General features: G+C 40.9%; 1 protein-coding gene across 1 annotated transcript in view; it reads right to left on the bottom strand.

Moving 5' to 3' along the window:
* The window catches only part of ENAM (enamelin), a 33,587-nt gene extending 11,182 nt beyond the window's left edge, over positions 1-22,405 (bottom strand). Inside the window, exons 1-4 of the mRNA XM_033939034.1 lie at positions 22,348-22,405; positions 10,657-10,977; positions 6,501-6,560; positions 38-82 (exon numbers count right to left, since the gene is read on the bottom strand). Of these exons, the coding sequence (XP_033794925.1) occupies positions 38-82; positions 6,501-6,560; positions 10,657-10,977; positions 22,348-22,386 (465 nt within the window). The 5' untranslated portion in view covers positions 22,387-22,405. The remainder of the gene's footprint in view (positions 1-37; positions 83-6,500; positions 6,561-10,656; positions 10,978-22,347) is intronic.
* Positions 22,406-25,741: the final 3,336 nt, after the last annotated feature.

Here is a 25,741-nt window from a genome sequence, read left to right as displayed (position 1 = left end):
GAGATAAATGGATAGATTAAAAAAAAATAAAACTTACTCCATGAAATGGGTTAAGCAGATATCCTCTTCCTGGGTTGTATATCTGTATTAAGAAAAAGTGGAAAATATATTTATAATGATTGTGTTGTTATAAATCTGTTGCTCTACCAGGACTAAGAATGAATGGCACTACACTTCATTGATTCAAATATTGACGTATTTTCATTTATGTCTGACCTGCTCAGCTCTATGATGCAAATGAATTACAGTGTGATACAACTAAAGGTACCAAAAAAAAAATGAAAACCACCGGGCCTGATTTCAGCTACTGTTGTTTGAAGTAAAGTTCCACTGATGGCACTTGATTCATATTTTCATCAGCGCTAGCTGAATATGCACAAGTTAAACTTCCTTTTTTTTTGCGGACCTAACTTATGCGCAGAAGTTATTGCCCTAATTCTAGATATGGTACTCATAATTTCGATTCAAATATGGATGTGTACCCAATTTGCGCATGCAAATTTAATCAATTAAGCAGCCAATTAACATCACTAATTGGCGTTAATTAAAATTGCACGTACCTCTTTAGGCACCAGATTCTGTGTGTAAAGTTTACATGTGGATCTTAAAAGGGGGCGTGGCCACGAGAAGGGTATGGGTGGATCCTGGAATTTAACAGGATAAGAGAGATCTGTGTCTAATTTAGGTTAGAATTCAGTGGGTACTAAGCAATTTAGCGCATGCTAACTGCATTAGTGCGCACTGATTAGTACATGCTCAATTCTAAGACACCCATTATATTCCTATAGGCCTCTTAGCATTTAGCGTATGCTAAAACGGTTATCACACACTAAGGAGATGATTCTACAAATGGTGTCCTGATTGTAGGTGGCAGTAGATGTCCTACCGCTGTCTCACCAGCCAAGAGGGATGTACATTTTTAAAAAAAATCTATGCCGCAAAGGATGCCTATAATGTAGGTGTCTGACTCATGCCTACGGAGGCATCTAGGCTTGTCTACCGATGCCCAAGGCCGGCATGGGCATGGTTTCTATCAGAAGTGGCCTTGGGCGTCCATTTGCACTGTAGTGTTTGATGCTGTGTTTTCCTAAGTAGGTCCTTGTTACGTGACTCGTAGATGTTATTGCTGTTATAGTATGGTACAATTGCTCTTTAGGCCCTGAGTAACATTTGTAGTGTTCTAAATTACTTTACAGTATGCTTGTTACTGGATTTGGAAATAGATCCCACCTTTCTCAGTAATAGCTTAAGCCAAGTTTCATTCAGGTACAATAGGTATTTTCATCATCCTGGATGGCTTACAATTTAAGTTTTGTACCTGATTCAATGGATGTTTGAGTGACTTGTCCAAGATTTCAAGGAGCAAAAGTGACATCCCTGGTTCTCAGCTTGCAGCTCTATTAGGTACAGCTAATACAGATAGCACATGTTATCTATATTAGCTGTACCTAATCTTTGGTAACTCAGCCCCTTACTAAAAGCCAGCAGAGCTGAAGCCTGATGGCCATTTGGCAACCTACCAAAAACACTAAGGTTTATGGCTGCTAGTAACCTCAGGATTTTTGGTTAGTGCTGCTGAAATATCACTGTTTACCTGACCAACAGGAAGATACTGGGCTGGCAAGCTAACCATTAAAATACTCCCATATATATTCAGAAAACTGCAAATATTATTCTGTTCAATATGTTGTTTTTCTGTTCATTGTTTTAATTTTATATATATATTTTATATATATATATATATATATATTATAATCATATTTTATATATATATATATATATATATATAAAAAATCAAAACAATGTACAGAAAAACAACATATTGAACAGAATAATATTTGCAGTTTTCTGAAAATATATGGGGTATTTTAATAGCTTGCCAGCCCAGTATCTTCCTTTTGGCCAGGTAAACAGTATTCCCTGGAGTGCATATAGTATGCATAAAACAAATTTTAAGAAGTTCCTTTTTTTTTTGAGTGGTGCTCATACAGGGGGGAACAGTATTCTTTTTAAGTTGCACTAAACATCCAGTATCAGAATTTTATTCAGAGTAGCCATAAACTACATGCGAATAAGTATGGAAACCATGCAGATTATGACATTCTTTCAACTTCCCTGTGAGTATATATAGCATGCGAGTATATACCATGTGATAAGCTTAAAATGTTTATTTGCAATGCTCGTCTAGGCTCATAAAATCATGTTTCTGCTTTGAGTGGGGAGACGCGGGAGAAGAAAATTAAGACTGCGGGGAAGGGGCTGAAAGCTGTGGGGACAGTGAGGAGACGGGGTATGAATGATGCACTTCACTGCAGGGATGGGGAGGGGACGGGGATGAATTTTTGTCCCCCACATCATTCTCTAGCCAGCAGTATGCTTTTCTGTGTTTGAAGAGGTGCTATTTAAGCTGGCATTTAGTGTGGCAGTTTTTGGAGCATGTCAGGTGGGTGAGTTGGTAGCATCCTCACGACATGCTACAGGGTTCACTGGTTTATTAAGGGGTGATGCTATAGTGGGTGATAATGGTATTCAATTACATATCAAACGATCAGACTGATCAGGAGGGAAAAGAAGTATGGATTCTTTTAAAGGTACACTGGATTGATTGCCTGTCCAGTGCATTGTGTGTAAGAATACCATAAGATTAGGCCCACAGGGGGTTTATATTGACTGGTACAAAAGAATTCCTTTAGCACTTTTTCAGTTTGCTGCAGTTCTTAAGCAATGTTTGGTAACTTTGGGTGGGATCCTACACAGTATGGTGCCCACGCTCTTTTGGATTGGTGCAGCTTCTTAATCTGCTAGTCATGGGGAATATTCTTGCCCTAATTTGAAACATTGGGCATTGGTCTTCAAACAGATTTCAAGGTTTGTGAGGGTGGGGAATGGTATGGAGCAAAAGTATGAATAATTTTCTTTTTGCCAGTTTTGATTGCAGATCTCTTGCCTCCAGATATCTGTGTGTGGACGTGCGGACATTCATATGTGTTGTGGGCTCACAAACATGCTTTGGAGTCTCGTTGGGGATCCCATTTGGGACTTGTGGAGCACAGAATACGGATTAGATAGTTGGTATTTGGGGCACGTGTTGGGAACAACTGTTACCAAAGAATTCTATTACACTAGAAAAACTAACTTTTCCGTTGTAGCTCCAACTCTATGGAACGCCATGCCACCTCAACTCCACCGTGAAAATTAACTCGACAAATTCAAGATTAAACTAAAAACGTTTTTATTCCAAGATGCATACCATAGCATTTAAATATTCCCTCTCCAACAGCCAGCAAAATAAATTTGAACCGCTTTCAAGAAGTGATCCCCTTTCCTGATGTTAAATCCTCCCCTTCCCCTTTTTAAATTTGCTTTTAATGATGTAATTATTAACTTTCCCCTCCCCCTCCCCCTTCACCCTCAATCTCATGTTTGTATCTGTAATTTGTCTATTCAATGTTCACATTTCCCCTCCCCCAATAATAATTTATTTTAACCTTTCATTTTTAGCATTGTAAACCGGCCAGGTGCACGTCGATGGTCGGTATATTAAAATTAAATAAACTTGAAACTTGAAACTTTTCCAAGCAAAATGGTTTTCCTCACCGGTGATTATTGTTCATTTGGAGGTGGGAGAGGTAATGATATTTGTTCTGTAAAGGGAGTGGATTTAATTAATCAAATGAAGAGGGATTTTCTGACTGCTGTCTTTGCTTTTCCTAATACCTGTTTTGTTTGGTCCCCTGTCATTCCTAGAGTAGAGTGTGGAAGATGCTAGAGATGTGGTAGCTATTGAGAGATTGCTTAGATGAGTGAATGCTGAGATTTCTAAGTTTATATCTGGTCTTGGGGAGGATGGTGTGATCTCATGAGCTCTTGACAGTGGATTACCCTGGGTTTTATCATCCAGATGGGGTTCACTTGTCTGACATTGGTTTGGACATATTTTTAAGTACAAGTCAGGATTTGTTGGAAGACTGTTTGAAGTCTGGTTTGGCCACTGCTTAAGTTTATGGAGGAGTGGTGAGAATCTCCAGGCTGTTACCACGTTTTGAGGAAAATGGGGGCATTGGTCTCATATGCAGCTGAGAGATGAGAAATTCATAAAAAAAATTGAGAGGAGGTCTGGCCTGACATTACTGTGGGTCATGCTTGTATGATGTTGGGCGCAAGGGCAATTTATGTACTTGGGGATAGTAATGACTACGTTGACTTCCAAATTATATCGCCTTAATGTGGATAAGCTTCAGCAAAAGATGGAGCTTTTGCTGGATACCTGGCGGGCATTGCCCCTTTCTCTGATGGATCGTATCTGTTTGGTCAAGTTGTTTATTTTTCCCAAATGGTTATATATGTTGCAGACTTTGCCGTTGTGTTTACTAAAGAAAGATTTACACATATTTTATAAAAAAGTTACTCGTTTTTGTTGGGTGTCCAAGAAACCTAAAATAAAGTTGACACAATTGCTGGGTAATTGGAAGGTGGGGGGGGGGGGGGGTGAGGGGGGATTGGGATTACCAGATATGAGGATCTATAATTATGCATGTCTCCTTCATCATTTAGGAGATTGGGTAAATATGACCAGCATTTATACACCAATTCAAATGGAACGGGAGTTTTATGCTCCTTATGATGTGTTTGGATTATTACATAGTACCAGGAGGGCATTGCTCTCTTTTATTCATTCAAGTGTATTATTTAACACATTACAAGCGGTATGGCATTGGCTTGTGCAAATCTTGGGAGGGAATCCGACGGTTACTGATCTCTTGCCTTTGCAAGGTAATCTGGCCTTTCTTCCGGGACGGGATTCTAGAGAGTATAGATTATGGGGTGCGAGAGGAGTTTCAAGTTTAGAACATATTTTGGGGGATGAAGGAGAATTGCTGACCCATGCAGATTTGTTAGCTAAAGTGGGGGTGACCTGGGGAGCGCAGTTTGCATGTTTTCAAGTGGAACATTATATGAGATCCCTTGACAGAGCACAATTGAGTAGGCATTTGGGGGCTAGAATGTGAGAAATGTTTACTGGGGATGAGGGGGTGTCTCTTTCTGTGTCTAACATTCATTATGGCTTATAAAGATTACAACCAGAAAAAGACTTCCAGTATATTCGGGATAAATGGGAGAGAGAATTACAGCTTAATTTGGAACATTGGAATGCAGCTCGTACTTTAAGGGCAACACCTGGGATGACATCATGTGCATGGTTAAGAGAAATGTATTATAGGGTAACTTTACGTGCCTATTTTACTCGTGTACAGTGTTTTATAGTGGAGGTCTTTCAACTCCACTGTGTCACAAATGTGGGATGGGAAGTCATACTTTGGGACATGCATTTTGGTTTTGTCCTATTATTCAGCACTTTTGGAAGCGAATAATATCTTATATGTCAGAAATAATTGGAAGATACTTGAGATGTTCTCCGACCCATTTTATTTTGGATTTACCAGAGGCTTTTGGACACTTACCCAAGGGGCATAAGGTGCTGTGTAGGAAGATGAGTTTATTGGCAAAAAAATGTATTCTTCAATATTGGACGATCCCTGACCTGCCGAAGTTTTCACATTGGAGGAACCAGTTACATCAGTTGACCATTTGGGAAGCTAGAGTTGCTGGAAGGGTTAGGAAGTGAAAAATGCTGTTTATGCAGATCTGGGATCCATATTTGCAAGCATTACATCGTAAAGGTCGAAGTGTGGTTTTAAGATGGGTATCCTAATTGGGCTTTTATTTAGTAAGATTGGTGTTTTGATGAAGTGGGGTAGAGAGTACCATTGGGTGGTGAGAGGAAAGGGGGGTTGGATTGGGGAGGGGATGTAGAGGGTATTTATATGTGTTTATTATATTATTGTATTTGATGCATCATTATTGTATTTAGCGTCTGTGTCTTCAACTGTATTTGATGTTGTTTGCATCAATAAAAATTGTTTGAACTTAAAAGTCTGAAATTAAAGGGAGCTAGTTTTGTCACCAAATAGCTCTCTGGAATTGTGAAGCCGCTTTGGGGTATTTGATGTTTTAATTGTATTGAATTGTGAGTTAAAGGTGATGTGAGTAGTTAATAAAGCTGCGGCCAAATACTTCTTCCACAAATTAGTTTGAATTATTGGTTATTTTAAAATTATGTTATATATATGCAGGTGATGGAATGCGATTGCTAATATTATGCCACTTAAGGGTTATTATTGGCAGTTAAAGTCAATTAATATCTACTTAAACAATTAAGTTAGATGGTATTCTATAATGTACATATACTAGTTGCAAAATTTGGGGGTTAGTGAATACAGAGAAGCACTATGCCTAATACGAGTCACATGATATTATTTTGTGACAAGAGAAAACATGCATTGTACATTTTGTCTTAATGTTTCCCGTTTCATAGAAATACACTGGTAAAGTTTGTCATCACTAACACTCAGAATTAACCACATCATTATTTGTTTAAATAAGGCAAACCCAGTTTTTATAGTACTTTACAAGAACAAAAAGAATGAACAAAAACTAACCTGTGGGATCTGCCAAAGCTGCTGATACGGGTTTAGAATGTTACCAAAGGGGGAAAATGTCTGGAAAGTAAAATGAGAACAAAATAAAATGTTAGCATCTATCTAACATGCTTTAGTTGTTTGTGCCTTTGCAGTCATCCTAATAATTCCGGATTGAGAATCATTCCGATGACTGTTAGGGCTGTTGTCTTGTTTATAGTGCTACAAGCAGTGTTTTATAGTCATATATAGTAGACAGTCCCTCCTTCTCAAAGCTGAAATCTAATAAATGCAGATGAACAAAAAATATAGGCAAAATTGATGTCTTCTACTACTACTAATCATTTCCATAGCGCTAGTAGACATCAAAACACTGTACATCAAAACACAGAAGAGACAGTCCCTGTTCATAAGAGCTTACAATTTAGTCAAAACAGACAAACTGGACAAGAAGGCGCATCTATACACAGTGCTCAGATGGAGGAATTATAGAGGGAATGATATGTAGGTCTTTAAAACCCTGGCCTGAATTACCGGCTCCTAATTTTTTTTTCTTAGGTGCCGGTAGCTGTGATTCTGTTAATGGTGCCTACGTGTGATTGACACACAGCCAGCACCATTTTTCTAGGTGCCTTTTACAGAATCTGGGCCGGAGGCCCTGATTCTGTAAAGTCTGCCTAAAGTTAGACACCTATATAATAGGTTTAATCAGTGCTGATATTAACACTCAGTACCCCACAATTGGCTTTAATTGGACTTAACTGAAATTTAGGCGCATTCATTCAAAAACCTCAATTCTCTAAAAAGTAGGTGCCTAACCCAAAGCTCCTACACTACAAATGGGCATGGTTAGGGGCAGATCATGGGCGTGTTTTTGAGTTAGGTGCCTCTTTGTGAATAGAGGGATGAAAGCATGACCTTCTAACACTCCCCCAGTGGTCAGGTGCCATTAGGCTCTGATATCAGTGCCTAGCTTTAGGCATAGAAAACCCTGGCATAAATTGGAATGTCTAAGCGTTAGGACACTGAGTGCTGTCTAAGCATGCTTAGCCAATGTGTGGAGGGCCATTTTTGATAGGAAGTCTAAGTCTGAATTTGGATGTCTCCCACAAGACTTCCAAAAATTGGGGCGAGAAATGTCCATTTTTGAAACTTTTTTTTTATTTTTTAAATGTCTTACTCGCTTACATCCTACAGTTCTGAATGAGTTAGTGTGTGTGAGACCTCCAAAACCTACTATACCTACCTGTCTACCACCCCAATAGCCCGTATGGCTGCAGGTATCACATATATAGCAGTACAATAGGTTTTGAATGGGTTTTGGCGAACTTACACTTTCCACCATAAATAAAGTGAGTAGGGTGGGATATTAGCCTGAATCCCCCCCTCTCTGTGGTTCATTCCACTGCCCACCAGGCTACTCCAGACACCTGCTTGCTGCTCTATTAGGACTGATGATGGTAAATCAGTGATTCCTCATGGAATCAAAAGGGGGAGGCTGATGGCAATAGTATTAAGCAGGATATAAGGGGGGCCTATAACCTAATATATGTGAGATGTCCCTGAAGGTTATAGAAATGCTTCAGAGTTAGAGTAAAAGAATATTGCTTGGTTAATATTACTGGCAGATGTTAAAGTTTTTAAATAGATGTTTGTCCCAGCTACATCCTGTTCCATTAACAGAATAGAAGAAGTGCCCAAGTCCTAGAACAGGGAACTGGGCGCAGGTCAGTGTGCCCTAAATGAACACGTTGTTACAAGATGTGCAATAGTACACCCCCTCTATTGCTGACAGGAAGAAACTAAATAGCATGTGATAACAAAGTCATTATTGTTGCTAGGGAAAATTACTAATGAAATAAGATTGACAAGAAATCATGTGATCAAAACTAACCAAAAGAACATTGCTGGAGTATGAAATTTATGTTTGGATCTTAATGAAGTAATTGTAAGTTAATTGGAAGATGTATTAACTTATGCATGCTTAATAATGAATTAAGCGATGCCATAAACCTAATAAATTTGGCCAGTCACTTGTAATTTGGGGAGATTCTTGGTTAGTAGAATGCCAAGAACTCGCAAGGCCTTATGTTTTAATTATAAATTTTGTGTCTGGTAATTATTTCCTTGGACTCCTCCAGAGATGGAAGAAAGGGCTGAGGGGTATGAAACCTGTTCATGTAGTTATTCGCAGCAAACACTGTCATACAAGCAGGTATTTACTGTTTTATTCACATCTTTGGGGGTGGGTGGGAAGGGGGGGTTAGTGACCACTAAGGGAGTGTTAGAAGGCCATGCTTTCATCCTTCCAGTGGTCATCTGGTCAGTTTGGGTACCTTTGTGGCTCTTAGATGCTTTTAAAACAAATCTAGCTTGGCACATCTAAATGGTATCCTGGAAAAAGGTGTGATTACCCCAAGTGCTAAGCCCATCCACATCCTGCCCAAATCACACCTCTTAAATGCCCCTTAACATTTAGACATCCTGGAGGGTGAATGCCCTTCAAGATGTCTAAAGACTTAGTTTTGAAAATTAGCACATGGACATTTTGGCGATTAAAACGTCCAAGTACTGGTTTATGCCATTTTTTTGATATCTTTATTTTTTTAAAATGAGTCCCTACGCGTGATTCTATAATGGGCACCCATGTTTTATAGAATCGGTGCCGATATCTGCGCCTAACCAGAGGCCGATTTATTGTGAACCTATTGTGTAGAATAATATCATTTATTGTTTATTCAGATTCCTAGGCCATCTTTACTGACACACAGGACTATGAGTACAGGCAGTGAGAGTCGCTTCTTCTAAGCATTCTACTAGGGGGCTGTCTTGTGCCGGGAGGGGACCCTGCTTTGCCTATGAGTTGGCTTGCAAATAGTATTATTCTGTTGCAATCATTTGTAAGACATCTACGCTTCTGAATCATTTCTAATATTGTGTAAGCTGCAATGATTCCTAGCTGACACTTGTGGGATAGAAGACTCAGTATGGCATGCAGTGGCTTAGTAAGGGGGGCGCCAGCACCCGTCCTCCTCTCCACCCCCTGCCTCTTTCCATTCCTCCCCTCCACGAGCGCTCCCCCCCTTCCCTTAAACCTCTAAATGAAGTTGTTCATGGTGGTCTCCCGCTGATGACACTTCTGGGTGCCACGCATAGGAAGTGAGGTCAGAGGGAGAGCCGTTGGGGTTACGAGGAGCATGTTGTTGAACGCTACAAGCAATAACTTCAACTAGAGGTACAAGGGAAGGGGGAGGGGGCATGCACGGCAGACAAGAGCAGGGGAGGGGTGCCAATGCCCTGGGCATCTCTCACCCTCACTAGGTCATTGATGGTATGGTGTGGTATTCTTTTAAAATAGGATTCAGCAACCTGTGGTACTAAGAACCTGCAAGTTGTTGAATCCAGTGGTGAACTGCCATACAGTGAGGCAAAAGGCAATTTTTTACTGTACGTTGATGAATTCTCCTCTAAATACACACATACACAGTATATTTGCCAGATTATGTACATATACTTTGCACTTTCTAAAGTATATATGCAAACCCTAAACTCCACCCAACTCTGCTCACAAGGAGTGTCTACTTTATGCACATACAGAAGTACTGTACGTGTAGGATCACTTCCTGAGTATGCATTTATTTTTGTATATGATTGCTTATTTGCATAGATGACTTTCTAAATTATCTTCCACAAGTAAAAGTACTGGAAAGTTTGCAAAAAAAAAAGCACTTATGCTAATTTTTATTAGTATTTATATACCACTCTTCGCTACAACATCGGTGTGGTTTACAAAAATTAAGAAAAGGAAAAGGATGCCACTATTAAAAGATCAGATTAAAAGAACAGTCTATACAAAACAAACAAAAACCAAAACATCTAATAGTTGCTTCAGGATCTGTTACCCAAAGGTTAAGAATACAAAAGCAAAAAATTAAAAAAGAGAAAATATCCAGTGGAACCTAAAAATAATATAATTAAGGAAATGCCAAACCAAAATGATAAGCCTTCAATAAAGCTCTAAATTTGAAATACGAAGGCTCATAACTACATAATTTATTGCTACATACAGGTACCTATTCTGATCCTCCTAAGATACTATACAAGTGAAATCAACATCTGTGTCCTGAGTCTTTCACGCATCATTGTGAACTGACTATTTTAATGGCTTACAGCTTACTTGTGGCTTTTGGGTTGCTGTTGAAGCTGGTGGCTGTTTCTGGGGCTGTATTACAGGCTGATGGTAGGTAGGTTGTTTCAGTGTTGGCTGTTGAATTGGTTTCAATGGCTGCAGCTGGTGCTGAGTTGGTTGCATTGCAGGACTGGGTCTTTTTGGCTGCTGGCTCATTTGAGTTTGTTTAAGTTGCAGCTTGGGTTGAATGTCAATTGGCAGCTTCCATAATTGTATTTGCTGCTGAGGCAATATGGATCTTTGTTGTTGCTGATGGAACAGTGTGGCGTATTGTGGACTATATCCATATATAGAACTCAGTTGAGGTACCTGAGAAATGTAAAAATGTTTTTATAAAGATAAGCTACAGCATTTTGTAGGTAGTAGTGTGAATTATAACAAAAACCCTTCCATTTATAACATAGGCATCGGAACAGGTGAGACCACAGGGGCCATGGTCTTCCCAAAAATTGACGGTCAGTTATGGCTCTACTCTCCCACCCACCTCCTCTCAGCCACTATAATTTTAAATCTTCGGGCAGCCGCTGTGAAGTGGCTGCACAGTGTCACTGCAGAAGGAAGACTTCTGGGGCAGGCCTGCTTTTTGATGTTGTGCGCCGACTGCCTGAAAATTTAAAATTACAGTAACCGGAGAAGGTAGGTGGGGGGAGTCGGGAGCTGGAGAGAGAGGTCGTACCACAGGATCCTGCTGGTGCTACGATGGAGCCTTTGGGCCCCCCCAACAAAAAAATGTTCCGCTGTCTATGATTTATATTATGTTCTGTGCTCCATATTTGTTCGGATCATAAGGACAGATGGTTCTAAGAATATTGGATCAAAAAAATAGAAAAATAATCCCACTATTTGACTGTTAAGTTTATAGTCAAGCAGAATACATCTGCTAGAGGAACACAGCTCTAGATATTTGAATCAGTATAAATAGGGTAAAAAAGCCTCAGAATTGGAGCTACTGACCTATCAGGGTTCAAATAAACACTATTGTGCATGTGCTCCCGTTGCAGTCTTAGGCATAAAAAAAACTATTCTGTTTTTATATTATTTAAATACTTTTGTACTTTTTTTGTTTCTAATTATATCACTCAAATATACAATTATCTCTAAGCTTTATTATGATGTTTTGTATTTTTAAATTCCTTAAATCAGTTAATTCATTTTCAAGGTTAATCAGTTGTGCAAAAACATCCGATCTAGGAACAGCAGTCATCACTAGAACTTATTTTTTCTTCAATGTATATAAAGAGAAACTTATCTTTTGAAGTTTGTTGCAAGCTGCAGAACCATCGTGTGACGGATCCCAATGTCCGCCTGGATATCTGTGTATTCTTTTCATGCCGTTAATTAATAAACAACGTGGCCTGTGTTTCCTAGGTACAAAGTTTATCCCCACTGCATCAGGGTACTTTCTTTAGCAGCCCAATTCACTCCTCTCTTCTTTGAGACTTGATCTGCTGCCCAGGGCTTCGGTACCATGTTGGGTCAGATTCAGTATATTGTACCTAAAGTTACGTGCTGTCAAGATCCATGCTAAGCCCCAGTTCTCTAAAGGTCACTTAGAACTAAGCAACTTTTATAGAATAGCACTTAACTTGGATGCCCATGGCCAACTTTGTCCAAGAGGACGTGGTGACTTAGGATAACAACTTGTATCCTGTGATACTCAGTCTATGCCTGCTAGCTATGTCCCTCCAGAAGCATACACAGAGCAGCCTGACACTCATTCCTGTTCTGACTTTAAAACACCTTTTAAGCAGGCTGTAGATATACCAGCAGCTACCACCAGAGGGAGCAGGCACACAGCACTGAGCACTCAGAGCATTTCCTGCTAGAACTTTTCCCTCTATATATGTGGGGGAAGGGACTAACTTAATTAGGGAGGGGCGTGCGTGCGTGGCTGAACAAGCAAGCCGCAGTTTTTGAACAGAAAAAGACTAGAGAAAGGGGCTGAGATCTCTGGATGAGGGAGAGTTGCCTCAAGACATCGAATTAGGACTGCCTGAACAGATGCCTCCTGAGATGGGAGCTCAGAGTGAGCAACTTATGGACAATGAGCCTGCTGGAGAATCTGATGAAATGGAGGAATGGTGCTCTGCTAGAGCCAGCCAACATCCATGAGAAGTAGAGAGCTTTTGCAAGCTGTTTTTGTTGTGGGACTATTTTTGAAAGCACTGCTAAGCTGGTAACCCCTTTTGAAAGACCACAGGATTTACAGAGACAGAGAAAGTTTTCTTTTTTGGTTTTTGTTTTGTTTTCTCCCATTGTGCATGAGTGGAGGTGGGGCATTTGCTGCCTGTTTGCAGTAGGAGGAGTGAAGAAACTCTGCTTTGCTTCAGTGGTAGTTTTAAGTGAGATATTTTTGGTTACAACTTTTTTCATCCAGCAGAGTCACTCTTCACCAGCAGTTAACTGCTGGCATCTAGTGTCCTAACACTGGAACCAGTTAGGCAAACTGCCATATAAGCCTATCTCATATCAAAGAGGAATTGATTATTGCATTATTACATATGAAACTGTTCAGCTTATGAACTGCAGGCTCGCTGGAGCCTAGAACTGCCCTAACTTTCCAAGGGAATTGTTCCTGAGAGGTTTGGTGATTTAACTGAGAAGTTTTGAATTTTTATTTGTTTTTGTTCCCTATTGAGCTGAATCTGAAATTGTCTTTTTCTGTTGAACATTATATTTTTGGCTTGGGAGCCATAAGCCTTACTTTTCTTGTTTTCTCACTGAGGATAATAGACGGACAAGAACTGAGAACTGAAATACTGGTAGTGTGTGATTTCATGCTCATGTGCCTTTTTCTGACTATTCCTATGAGGCCCAAATTGACCCCATAGGCTATTAAATTCTGCCATAGGTTACCCCACGAGCCATCACCCTAAGGGGGCCTATGACAATCAAAAAACTTGTACTGGAACTATGGCAAATTGTAGCCTGTTAACTATATATTATATATGTTTAACCTGTAACCCATTCTGAGCTCTTTGAGGAGAACGGGATGACAAACAAATTAAATAAATAAACCTAGGGCTCCTTTTATCAAGCCGCACTAGTGATTTAACGCGCGTAATAGCGCACGCTACACCAGCGGCTGTGCTAGCCGCTACCGCCTCCTCTTGAGCAGGTGGTAGTTTTTGGCCAGTGTAGGGGTTAACGCGTGATGAAAAGTCGTGCACGGTAACCCCGCTAGTGCGGCTTGATAAAAGGAGCCCCTAGTGTAAATGCTGGTGCATAACTAATTATAGTTGGGCATGTAAATGATTCTATTCTTTACCACTGTGCTAAATTTTGGGAATACCTCTGACCTACTCACCCCTCTCCGGTCTATTCTCCCTTTTCAACTGTGCATGAAACAGTGTAAGCTTTCAGTGTCATAGTATATGCATAGGCAGATTTATGCTGAAGTCCTAAGAAGTGCCAACTAACAGCAAGAATCAATTATTAACAGCTCATTAACAAATTGGTTAGTACACAGATCTGGGATCTATGCCCAAATTTGGGTGACCTATACAGAATTTAGGGGACTATGTATAGACATTGCAGATCTCCTGGATTCTCTGGGGCTGGCTGTCCTCCCTCCCTCTTTCTGATTTTCCCCAACATGTGTCTATCTCTGCCAACATCTTCCTGGACTCTTTAAACTAGTCTTCTTCGACCTTAGAACAAGTAATAGAGAAGCAAACCATGTCTTCTCTTTGACATTCCCCCTCCCCATATCTTCTCCCCTCAGCTCAAGTCTCCTAGGCTATGCAGCTCAGAAAGTCCAACATCAAAACATTAAAATTAAATATATCACTTGACAATCTTTCTAATTTATCTTATAATACCTAAAATTACCTCCCTTCCCTGACTCTTTTGGTAACTGCAGACTCTTTGATCATTTTTAAAATTCTTATGTGACGAGACATTCTTTGGTAAAACAAAGGATGATGGCGTGCACTAGACTAGTGTAGATTACAGCATCTTATATACTTGGGTGATAATCCTGGCTAAAGCTATGGGCAGAACTGAAGGAAGCTATTTTAAAGGCCAAAAGAAGGTCATTTTAGCTCTTAAAATAAGTATCTGAAAAAAGTAAGAAAAAAGAGATTAGAGAACACAGAAAGGTAGACAGGCAACAATATCTGGAAAAGCTAAGATAAGCTGGTAAAGTAGTCAGGAAAGCAAAAATGCAACTAGAATTAAAAATAGCCAACATGGTAAAATGGGACACACAAAAACAGAAACATAGAAACATGATGGCAGATAAAGGCCAAATGGCCCATCTAGTCTTCCCATCTACAGTAACCATTATTTCTTCCTCTCTTTAAGAGATCCCACATGCCTATTCCACAATTTCTTGAATTCAGACACAGTCGCTGTCTCCCTCACTTCTTCCGGGAGACTGTTCCACGCATCTACCACCCTTTCTGTAAAAAGTATTTCCTTAGATTACTTCTTAGCCTATCACCTTTTAACTTCATTTTACACACTTTCATTCTAGAGCTTCCTATCAAATGAGACTTGACTCATGCAAATTTACGCCATGTAGATATTTAAACATCTCTATCATATCTCCTCTCTCCCGCTTTTCCTCTAAAGTATACACAATAAACTATGGAGAACTCTAGTGCAAATGGGAATATCCAAACACATTACTCAGCTGATAGAGAGCTTATATGAAAATCAAGAAGCTGCTGTGAAAACTGAATTCAACAACACTGATTAGTTTCCATTAAAACATGGTGACAAGCAAGGATGCATCTTATTACCTTACCTGTTCAACCTGTACGATGAAAGCATCTTCAGAAAAGCAAATTTAGAAAAAGAGAGTGTTGGTTTCAAAGTTAGTGGTCAAAATATAAACAACCTGCACTATGCAGATGATACAACACTCATCACCAACAGCAAAAAAGACATGCTGTATCTACTGAGAAAAGTCAAAGCCAAAAGCAATAACATGAAATTAATAATAATAATGATTTCTAAAAAAAAATTATTTATAACTCGCAATACCTTGCAATTCAGAGCATTTTACATCAAGAGAAACTGCCCAAAGCGGTAGAATACATCCATATTTATTCAATACATAAATGAAATTTCATTGGACGCATTTATCAAATAAATAAGTTTTCAAAGATTTTCTAAATGTTTGTTAGGAAATTGAGTTTAAGAACAGATCACATATGGTTTTACTCCATACACCAACCTGATAAGATAAAGTTTTATCCAGAAATCTTTTGGAAGTGCAACCTTTAAACGTTGGAAACGAAACAAAGAATTCATACGTGTGTATTGAGCGTGTACTGGGAAGACAAATGATTCAGAAAATAAATGGGTGCAAAACCTACCAACTTCTTATGGGGATTAGAACTGAAAATAAACAAGACAAAGATCATGAACATGGAAAATGATGAAGATTTTGAGCTTGAAGTTGAAAGAATAGAAGTTGTAAAGGATTTCAATCTCCTGGGCTCTTTTGTAAATAAAGAAGCAACCAGCAGGGAGGAAATACTCTGCAGAATAGCACTTGGCCACTCTTCAATGAAGAGACTCAACAAAGTATTCAAAGGCAAGGAGGTAACACTCCAAACGAAGATCATACTTGTCATTTTCTCAGTGGTCAGCTACAGATGTGAAAGCTGGACACTACAGAAACAAGACAGAAAGAATAGAAAGAGAAAGACCTCAGTACTGGGGAACTGCAAAAGATCAAATCCCCAGCAGGGTACCCCTGGGCAGACAACTCATGTTTTTACTTGGAAGCTATAACCTAAACGAGTTAAGATGGGAGGGAAGGGAGGTAATTTTATGTATTATAAGATAAATTAGAAAGATTGTCAAGTGATATATTTAATTTTAATGTTTTGATGTTTGTACACTTGATGTAAGATTGAAAATGAATAAAGATATATAAAAAAAAAAAAGAACATAAGAATTGCTGCTGTTGGGTCAGACCAGTGGTCCATCATGCCCAGCAATCTGCTCCTGCGGCGGCCCCTAGGTCAAACACCAATGCCCCAACCGAGACCAGCCCTACCTGCGTACGCTCCAGTTCAGCAGGAACTCGTCTAACTTTGCCTTGAATCCCTGGAGGGTGTTTTCCCCTATAACAGCCTCCGGAAGAGCGTTCCAGTTTTACACCACTCTGGGTGAAAAAGAACTTCCTTACGTTTGTATGGAATCTATCCCCTTTTAACTTTAGAGAGTGCCCTCTCGTTCTTCCTACCTTGGAGAGGGTGAACAACCTGTCTTTATCTACTAAGTCTATTCCCTTCATTATCTTGAACGTTTCAGTCATGTCCGCTTTCAGTCTCCTCTTTTCAAGGGAGAAGAGGCCCAGTTTCTCTAATCTCTCGCTGTACGACAATTTCTCCAGCCCCTTAACCATTTTAGTCGCTCTTCTCTGGACCCTTTCGAGTAGTACCGTGTCCTTCTTCAAGTACGGTGACCAATTCTGGATGCAGTATTCCAGGTGGGGTCGCACCATGGCCCGTTACAGTTCGCCCCATACATCATAATGTTAAACAAAATAGTGCTAAATATTAAGTGAAAAATAAATAATAAAGTGAAATTTTACAATATACTCTCCTAATTTGGCAAATGATAGCTTAAATTTTCTTTCGCTGCTCAAGACAAAATCGGAAAGGCAATAAAAAATTCAAAATCCAACTTGTCTGAATCCAAAGGAACTTAGTCACTGCCCACATACTGCTTTCTCCTTCCACCCTGCAGTAAAGTTAACAAGAGCAGTGGCGGCTGAAAAAATCAGACGTGATTACAAATCCCGTGAAGCTGAAGCTTTGTTGATTTGTCAGCTTAAGAATGATCCAGCAATCGAAAATCAATAACCATGCTGCAGTGTGTAAGCACAGAATGTATGAGAGAAAAAAACTTCTTTTTACACAAGTATGCAAATCACCCCGAAAGGCATTTGTCTACATTTTCATTATGTCCATATGGAGAAAAGGCTATTAAATGAAAAATCCAATAATTTTCCCGCATCAAAAGATGTATAGTTTTATCGCCATTGAAGGTTGCAGGAATTTGTTCTATAACACACCATTGTAGTTGGGAAAATGTATGATTATTGGTGACATTCTGCACCGATGGTATCTCATAATATTTCGTAGTGTTCAATCAATCTCGTCCTAATAGATCTTGTAGTGCAACCAATGTAGATTAATCCACAAAGGCAGGTGATTATATCTTCTCTCTCTATAAAATCAGATATGTGTATGTATGTACCATATGTATGTTCCAGCATAAGTTTATTATAAAATTTTATTAATTGCTTATTCCAAATTCTAAGCGATGAACAAATTGATAAAATTACAAAATTAGGGGAGACAAACAAAACTAACAAAAAGACTAAATCTTACAAAACATAATAAAAACCAACTTTGCAAACATAATAAAACACATGGAAAGAATGGGAATAGAAATACAATCTGATTAATAAAAAAAAGACAATTAAGGTAAAAAACAATAGGAAGGGGAGGGACATAAACTCTCAAAAGATATAAAGATAAAATGAAACTCCTAGGCAATTCATTTAGTCATTAAATGCATCTTTAAAAAGAAAGCTTTTGAGTTTGCACTTAAATTTTTCAAAATTTTTTTTCTCTCTTAAGTAAATTGGAAGGGAATTCCATGTTTGAGGAGCTGTAACGGAAAAGATGGATTGCTGTCGTGTGTTAATAATTTTAAGGGAGGGAATGATTAATAAATGTTGGTCATTAGACCTCAATAATCTAGATGAAGTACAGTGGTGCCTCGCATAACGGACGCCTCGCACAGCGAACGCTGCGCATAACGAACTTTTTGTCTTGCTCCCTATAACGAACTTCGTTTCACACAACGAAGTCGCCCGAGGGGCCCGGGGAGGGGGGGGCGGAACTACTCTCGCCGCTTCCTAATGTGAGCCGGGAACAGCAGCACCCTCACCTTACCTCGGATGCCGAGTTTTCCGGCTTTCTTTTTCGGCCAGCCACACGCTTTCAGGGAGCAGCACATGCGCGCATGCTCTGTTGTTCAATCTTCTCCTCTGACGCAACCGGAAACCGGAAGTTGCAGGAGAGGAGAACATTGATCAACTCCAGCAGCTGCGCGTGCACAGCTTTTTGAGATCGTGCCGGGAGCCAGACCCGCTGATGCACAGCAGCAGTGAATATTGTGCAGACAAACTAACCTGCTGGTACAGCCGAAGAGGGAGGAAGGAAAACTGTTGAATTTCTTGGGGGAAAGATGAGGAGTTCTGGCCAGCAGGGGAGGGAAAGCTGGACAGTACGGGGGAGGAGCAGTAGGGAAGGCAAGAGATCACTGCCCTCTCCAGCCAAAATTTTCCTTTTCAGAGGGACCCCGACATGGCAGCCATTCTCACAAACTGCCTGCGGCTGCCCCGAAGTTTTCCCTCTGCTGCAACTTCCCGTTTCTGATAGGGCAGATCGCCGCAAAGGGAAAGCTTCGGGGCAGCTACCGGCAGTTTATGAGAACAGCTGCCATGTCGGGGTCCCTCTGAAAAGGAAAATTTAGGTGTTTAATAAAGAAGTTTGGATCGCAGGGCCCCTTAGATCTATGCTCCCCCCTCTTACGCCAGCCCTGGGACCCTTCTGACAGTTTCGGGCCCTAGGCAAGTGCAGAGCTGCACTCAAGTGGCTAAAGAGCCACATGCGGCTCGCGAGCCGCGGTTTGCCGACCACTGACCTAGGACAACTGGAGGGTCAGGTGATTTGCCTAGAGTCACATGGAGCTGCAGTGGGAACTGACCCAGTTCCCGAAGTTCTTAGCCTCCTGCAGATCGTGCGGCTGGGTGAGGGAGAAGGCTGGCAGGCTCTGCATGTGAGGTGAGGTGGAGGGAGGGAAATGTAGGGCTGCAGAACGAATTATTTTGTTTTACATGTATTCTTATGGGAAAACGCGTTTCACACAACGAACGTTTCACATAACAAACTTGCTCCTGGAACAGATTAAGTTCGTTGTGTGAGGCACCACTGTATAAGGAATCAGTGCTTTGTAAATAACAGCTGGGGTTTTAGATATCAGGGATTTAAAGGTGAGCAAACTTAATTTGTACATTATACGATGTGCGACAGGAAGCCAGTGTTCTTTTTTAAGTAAAGGAGTCACATGATCAAATTTCTTGGCTTTCATAATAAATTTAATTGAAGCATTCTGGATGATCTGCAAACGCCTGATTTCCCTTTGAGCCATTCCCTTAAATAGGGCATTGCAGTAATAGATTTTTGAAATAACCAAAGAATGAATTAATATATTCAGAGACTTTGGACATAAGAATTTTGATACTGAACGAATTTGGTGGAGTCTGTAAAAAGTTGATTAACAACATGACTAATATGGTCGTGGAGGAATTTCAACCAAACTTGGTATACATATCAACTACTATCTGGGAAAAAAATACTGTAGGGGTGCGTAGGGGGTGACGTGAAAATAATTGAAAAAGACAGATATTAGTGTCTACTCCATAGTTTCCAGGGTTACTGAGATGAATAGTGACATTCCTTTTCCTGTCTAATAGAAGATTGGGATAAATAAATACCAGGGCACCGCCGGGTGATCAGCTAGTATACTATCAAAGCAGATGAACATGAAGTATTAGATCTCAGTTTGTATGTATTGCCTGTATAGGGGTGAATCCACGTGTCCCCTGAGTAAGAAGTATCGCACACAGTATAATAGCCATAAGAATATTGAGTTCTCATTTTAAAATCTGGTGTGACTAAGTGATCTGATAGATTCTTTCCTCAGGTGTAGGCTATACAAGGTTTCTCTACAAATGCTTGATGTAATTGAAGTACATGCCAATGTTTATAAATACTTTTGCAATCATAGATGTTTCTTTCCTCGCAGGATCCCCTTTGGACCCTGTTACAATACTACCAGCAATTTTGGGGGAGGCCCCTTTTACTCCTCGGTTGTCTAGTGGTCAAACTGATTCTTTTCATGGCTTCTTGCTTTTAATATACCTAAAAAAGTTTTTACCGTGTGTTTTTGCTTCTGGCACAATCTTCTTTTCAAGGTCTCTCCTTGTCTTCCTTATTAATACCTTGCATTTGGCTTGCCGTTCCTTGTGCTGTTTACAATTATTTTCAGTCGAATCCTTCTTCCACTTTCTGAAGGGTTCTCTTTTATCTCTAATAGCTTCCTTCGCCTCACTCATTAACCACACTGGCTGCCGTTTGGTCTTCCGTCCTCGTTTTCTAATACCTGGAATACATCTAGTCTAGACCATAGCTTTATAAACAAACTGATCTTACTTTAGTAGCATATACAACCCTGCCACCTCCTCCCCAATCTTCATCCCCAATTTACCTTCTACCTACTACTACTACTTATCATTTCTTTAGCACTGCCAAACATATGCAGCGCTGTACATTAAACATGTAAGAGACTGCTTCTTAAACCTGTGACCAGTCAGGCTCCGTGCCTGCCTTGGTCCCTGCGGTTTCACTAGTGTCCACCGGGGGTGCCAAAGAGAAGCCCAGGTGAGAGCAAGCTCAGTTAGAGCAGGGCATGGCTCCTACCCATGAAAAAAATATAACATGGGAACAAGACTTCTCAGACTGAAGATCAAAAATAAAGGTCAAACAAATTTCAAATACAGTGAAATTTATGCACTTTTACATACACTTAAATATGTGATACAGACGAGAGAATTGTACATAAGTAGAGAAGCGACTTTCTCAACTTAAGTACAATTCTCTCGTCTGTATCACTCAGCATTTCTTTCTCTGGCATTTGAAGTTATTAACACCTCCTCTGGGTTCCTTGAAAAAGACCCTCGAAACATGGCCCATGTCGGGACCTGCCAACACACCTCTGAGTTAAGTAGGAATTGTTTTTCCTTTTTTTGCCACTGAAAAACACATTTAATATCTAAAAAGTACTCCAATTTCACCTATTTGCATTATAGCCATACACAGTGATGGGATGGTGGGTTCGGCTATAGGAGCCACGGCTCCTGGTCGGATTACACATATCTGAGTGTATGTAAAAGTGCATAAATTTCACTGTATTTGAAATTTGTTTGACCTTTATTTTTGATCTTCAATCTGAGAAGTCTTGTTCCCATGTTATATTTGTTACTGATTTTGACCTCTCAGCCCTGTATTCTTCAGAGTATTTCCCTCACCTCCTATTATTTTTGACTTAGTCTCCTACCCATGAAAGACAAGTAGTTTGCTCTTGGGAGGAGGGGTCTCTTCCTAGTATAGCATTGCTGGCAAGCTAGGGTAATGCTGTAGACCTGGGTGTGGAAGAGGCTGGATCCACACCACCATTTGCAGCACAAGCCAGTTTGTGTGTGGTAAAGTTGCAAGGAAAGCCAAGAGGATGGCAACCATTTTCAAAGCCTGAACTGTGACTTTTTGTTACTTTACTGTTTTGTTCTCTGCACATTTTTGTTAAGAAACTGGGAATGCTTTGGGAGGGATTTTGAAAATTGTTTTTTTTGAGCTTTTGTCAGGCAAACTTGAGGCACTCCCCTAGACCCAGCAGTGCTAGAAAATAAGCTGGAGGCTTTGCTAGTTAAGACTGTTGGGATATTAGTGTATGATAGCAGAGAACTGAACTTACCTGAAACCTGCTAGGAGCAGGTTTTTGGAAACTTATATTGAAAAGAAGCTCTGTGGAGAGTAGAACCACAGAGAAGATTGTTTGCATTGGGAGAGGAAATCCTGAACTTACCCAGAGTTTTCCTTGGGAGTTTTGTTTTGCAAGCTGCATTGGACTTGGATTCGGCCATTTTGTTTTCTTTTTGTTTGAGCATTCTGACATTAAACTTACCTGTGAGAACTAAACCCTGGAACTTTGAGGATGGGTTTTTCTTTTCTTTGAATATAATTTACAGTGTCTGCAGGGTGACTCCATTCTGGGTCACACGCCGGTGCAGTTTTTAGCTTTCACCACTAGGGGCATTGAGGAGTCCCGTTGCTAGGCTCTAGTGCCGGTTACAGTGTTTTGGTATAAGAAGTGGGATTTAGCACCTCCTGCAGGTGACACTGTGGAACTGCAAAAAAAAAATAAATTCTTTTTTCTATCTTTATTTTTGGACTTGTTTTGGGAGCCATATTACTGAATTTGTTTTGTACTGCTGAACTGATTACCTATTGGTTTTCTTGGATAATTAACTTACCAACTACTGGGATATCTTGTGGCCTATTCGGAAGGAGGAGTCTGTGTGACCGGAACCGGAAGGAGGAGACCCAGATAAGGAGCGGCATTCCAGTCTTGGCAGCGGATCAAGCATGAGTCCAGTTCCAGTCCTGGTGGTGGATCGAGCCAGAGCCCAGTTCTAGACCGGAGATAGCACGGGTGGTGCACCCAAACAGCACGCAGGCGAAGACTCACCAGTACTTCAGGTAAGAATACTTGGGAGGTAGCTGGTGAGAATAAAGTGGTGCTGGTTGGGGAGGCCTGGAGGCTGGGGAGACTACCAAGGGAGGAACACTTCTATTGTACAGCCACACTTGGGTTGTTTTTCTTTTTTTGTTTGCCTTCTAGGATGTCGCCATGGAGCAAGCACAGATGCTAGCGATGCTGGCCGGCGAGCGCCAGAGGCAGTGCGAGGATCTGAAAGGGATTCTGAAGATTAGCGAGGAGCACTGGCAAGCCAACCAGGAGACCATGATGTGACAGCATGGGGAACTGATTGCGTCCATGCAAGATCAAGCTAAGGTCTTTATGCAGATTTTGCAACAGACTGCCATACAGCCTGGGGGATAATCACTACCGACCGTACCAGTTCCAGCTCTGGTAGGACCTAATCCTCTTACACATTCGAACTTGTGCAAGATAGCGCCTGGTGATTCACCTGATGACTTTCTCAGCCTTCTACTTAAGCCTATCAAAAAAAAGTCTTCAAAGACTCCAGCTAATCCAGAATACTGCAGCCAAGTTGATTTTTGCAAAACGCAAGTCTGACCATGTCTCCCCACTCCTAGCCAAACTTCACTGGCTCCCAGTGATTTCCAGAATCCATTTCAAATGCTCCTGCCTGGCTTTTAAGATCATTCACGGCATCCTTCCTCCCTTAATCCCACTATCTTATAACTCCTCGAGTCCTGACTCTACCAGACCCGCCCAAAGGTATAAATTATCCTTCCCCTCTCTACACGGTATTTGCTATGCAGGCAAACTGGGAAAATCCCTTCTCTTCAGAATCACAGGTCTTTGGAACGACCTTACTACCCCGCTGCGGAACCTGGGCTCCCTCCAATTATTCCGCAAGCAACTGAAAACCTGGCTTTTCACTAAAATGTAATTCTATCCCCCCTTACTCTTCTCTTCTATATATAAGTTCATGTAAACCTTTTTTTTCCTTCTCTTCCTATATTTTAAGTTCTTGTAAACTGTGCCGAGCTTCACAACATTTGTGGAGATGATGCGGTATATAAACTTAAGGTTTAGTTTAGTTTAGTTTAGCTCTTTTGAGAGAATTGTGGTGGCTGTAGGTTGGCCTCAGGAGTAATGGTTCTACAGGTTCTACCCTGCTTAGCTGGCGAAACCTTAGCTGCATTTCAGACACTAAGTCCAGATCAAGCTAGCAGCTGCCCTGTAGTAAAAACACACATTTTAGCTTATCTAGGCTTTACTGCTGAACATTCCAGGCAGAAGTTTAGAGCTACCCAGATGCATCATACTGAGAGACCTAAGGCCTTATTGCAAAGGATTACCAAATTAGCTGAGAAGTGGCTCCAACCATTTTTGAATGATGCTAGGACTTTGTTCACAGAGATAGTTAGGGAACAAATGCTGGAAGCAGTCCCTAAAAATCTCAGGGCCTGGATTAGGAGGCAAAACTGTAAAACCCTAGGGCAAGTCTTAGAGGTAGCAGAGGCGTACCTAGATGCCCAAGAACCCTCAGGAGAAGGCCCAGGCCCTGTGCGGGCACCCCCACCTAGAAAGAACCCAGTAGAACCGAGTGGAGAGTGGCATAAGAAACCTGCTCCAAAGGATTCTAATTCTTCCTCTCCTAGAACCAATTCCCAGGGTGGGCAGAGGAAGTGTTATAGGTGCGGGAAGGCAGGCCACATTCAGATAAGGCAGGCCACACTCAGATAAGATAAGAGGGATACTGAGAAGCTGTAAAGTGAATGTACTTGTAAGTCAATAAGAGGCGTTTGAACTCTATGTGGAAATGGATAGGGAGCCAATGAAGTGACTCGATCCCCCTAATGTGGCAGCTTGACCCCAACTGGTAGTATTGCGGGACTACCACTAAAGGTTAGAGCTACAATTTTGAATCTAGGCTTGCAGTGGGACAAGAGTTTTATGGTGAGTCCTCTTGTCCTGCCACTAATCTACTACGGACACCCTGATCAGTGCCAGCAAAGATCAAGGATTGGTAGGAGAGTCTTGAATCTGATTGAGTGGGTTGAAGAGGAATTCAGAACCTTATTAGTGCTGGAAATGGCTTTGGAACTAGATAGGGGGGTCAGAAAGGAACTAGAACCTGATTGCTGGGACTGGAAGAGGGGTTGGGATTAGAGAATAACATGGACAAATTTTTCCCCATGCCCGCAGAACTAATTTTTCCATACCTTTCCCGCGAGTTCTTTTCATGTCCCTGCCCCATTCCTGCAAGCTCTGTCCTCACCTACACAAACCTCGAATACTTTAAAATCATAAGTGTTCGAGGCTTGTGCGGTTAAGTCGGGGCTTATAGGAATGGGGCAGGGACGGGGACAGCGACAAAACTCACAGGGACGCGGAAATTGAGTTCCTGCGGGGATGGGGAAAAATTTGTCCCCATGTCATTCTCTAGTTGGGATCCTCAGCCTGACGTCTGAGTTTTTCTTTTACCTGTAATGAGCCTCAGTAACTGTCTGCAGATAGTGCGGGTACACTGAATACCTCTTCGTGAGAAGACATTAGGTGCACCTACCTTATCTGCAACGTAACAATGCACAATGACTTACCATGCACTAAGCCAGACATGGGCAACTTCGGTCTTTGAGAACTGGAATCCAATCGGGTTTTCAGGATTTCCCCAATGACTATGCATTGAAAGCAGTGCATGCAAATAGATCTCACGCATAGTCATTGGGGAAATCCTGAAAACCCGATTGGATTCCGGCCC

This window comes from Geotrypetes seraphini, chromosome 1 (genome assembly GCF_902459505.1).
Source record: "Geotrypetes seraphini chromosome 1, aGeoSer1.1, whole genome shotgun sequence".
In the NCBI taxonomy this organism is placed as follows: Eukaryota; Metazoa; Chordata; class Amphibia; order Gymnophiona; family Dermophiidae; genus Geotrypetes; species Geotrypetes seraphini.
Note: the sequence above shows the minus strand (reverse complement) of the source record. Positions and strands in the feature narration are given on the sequence as shown.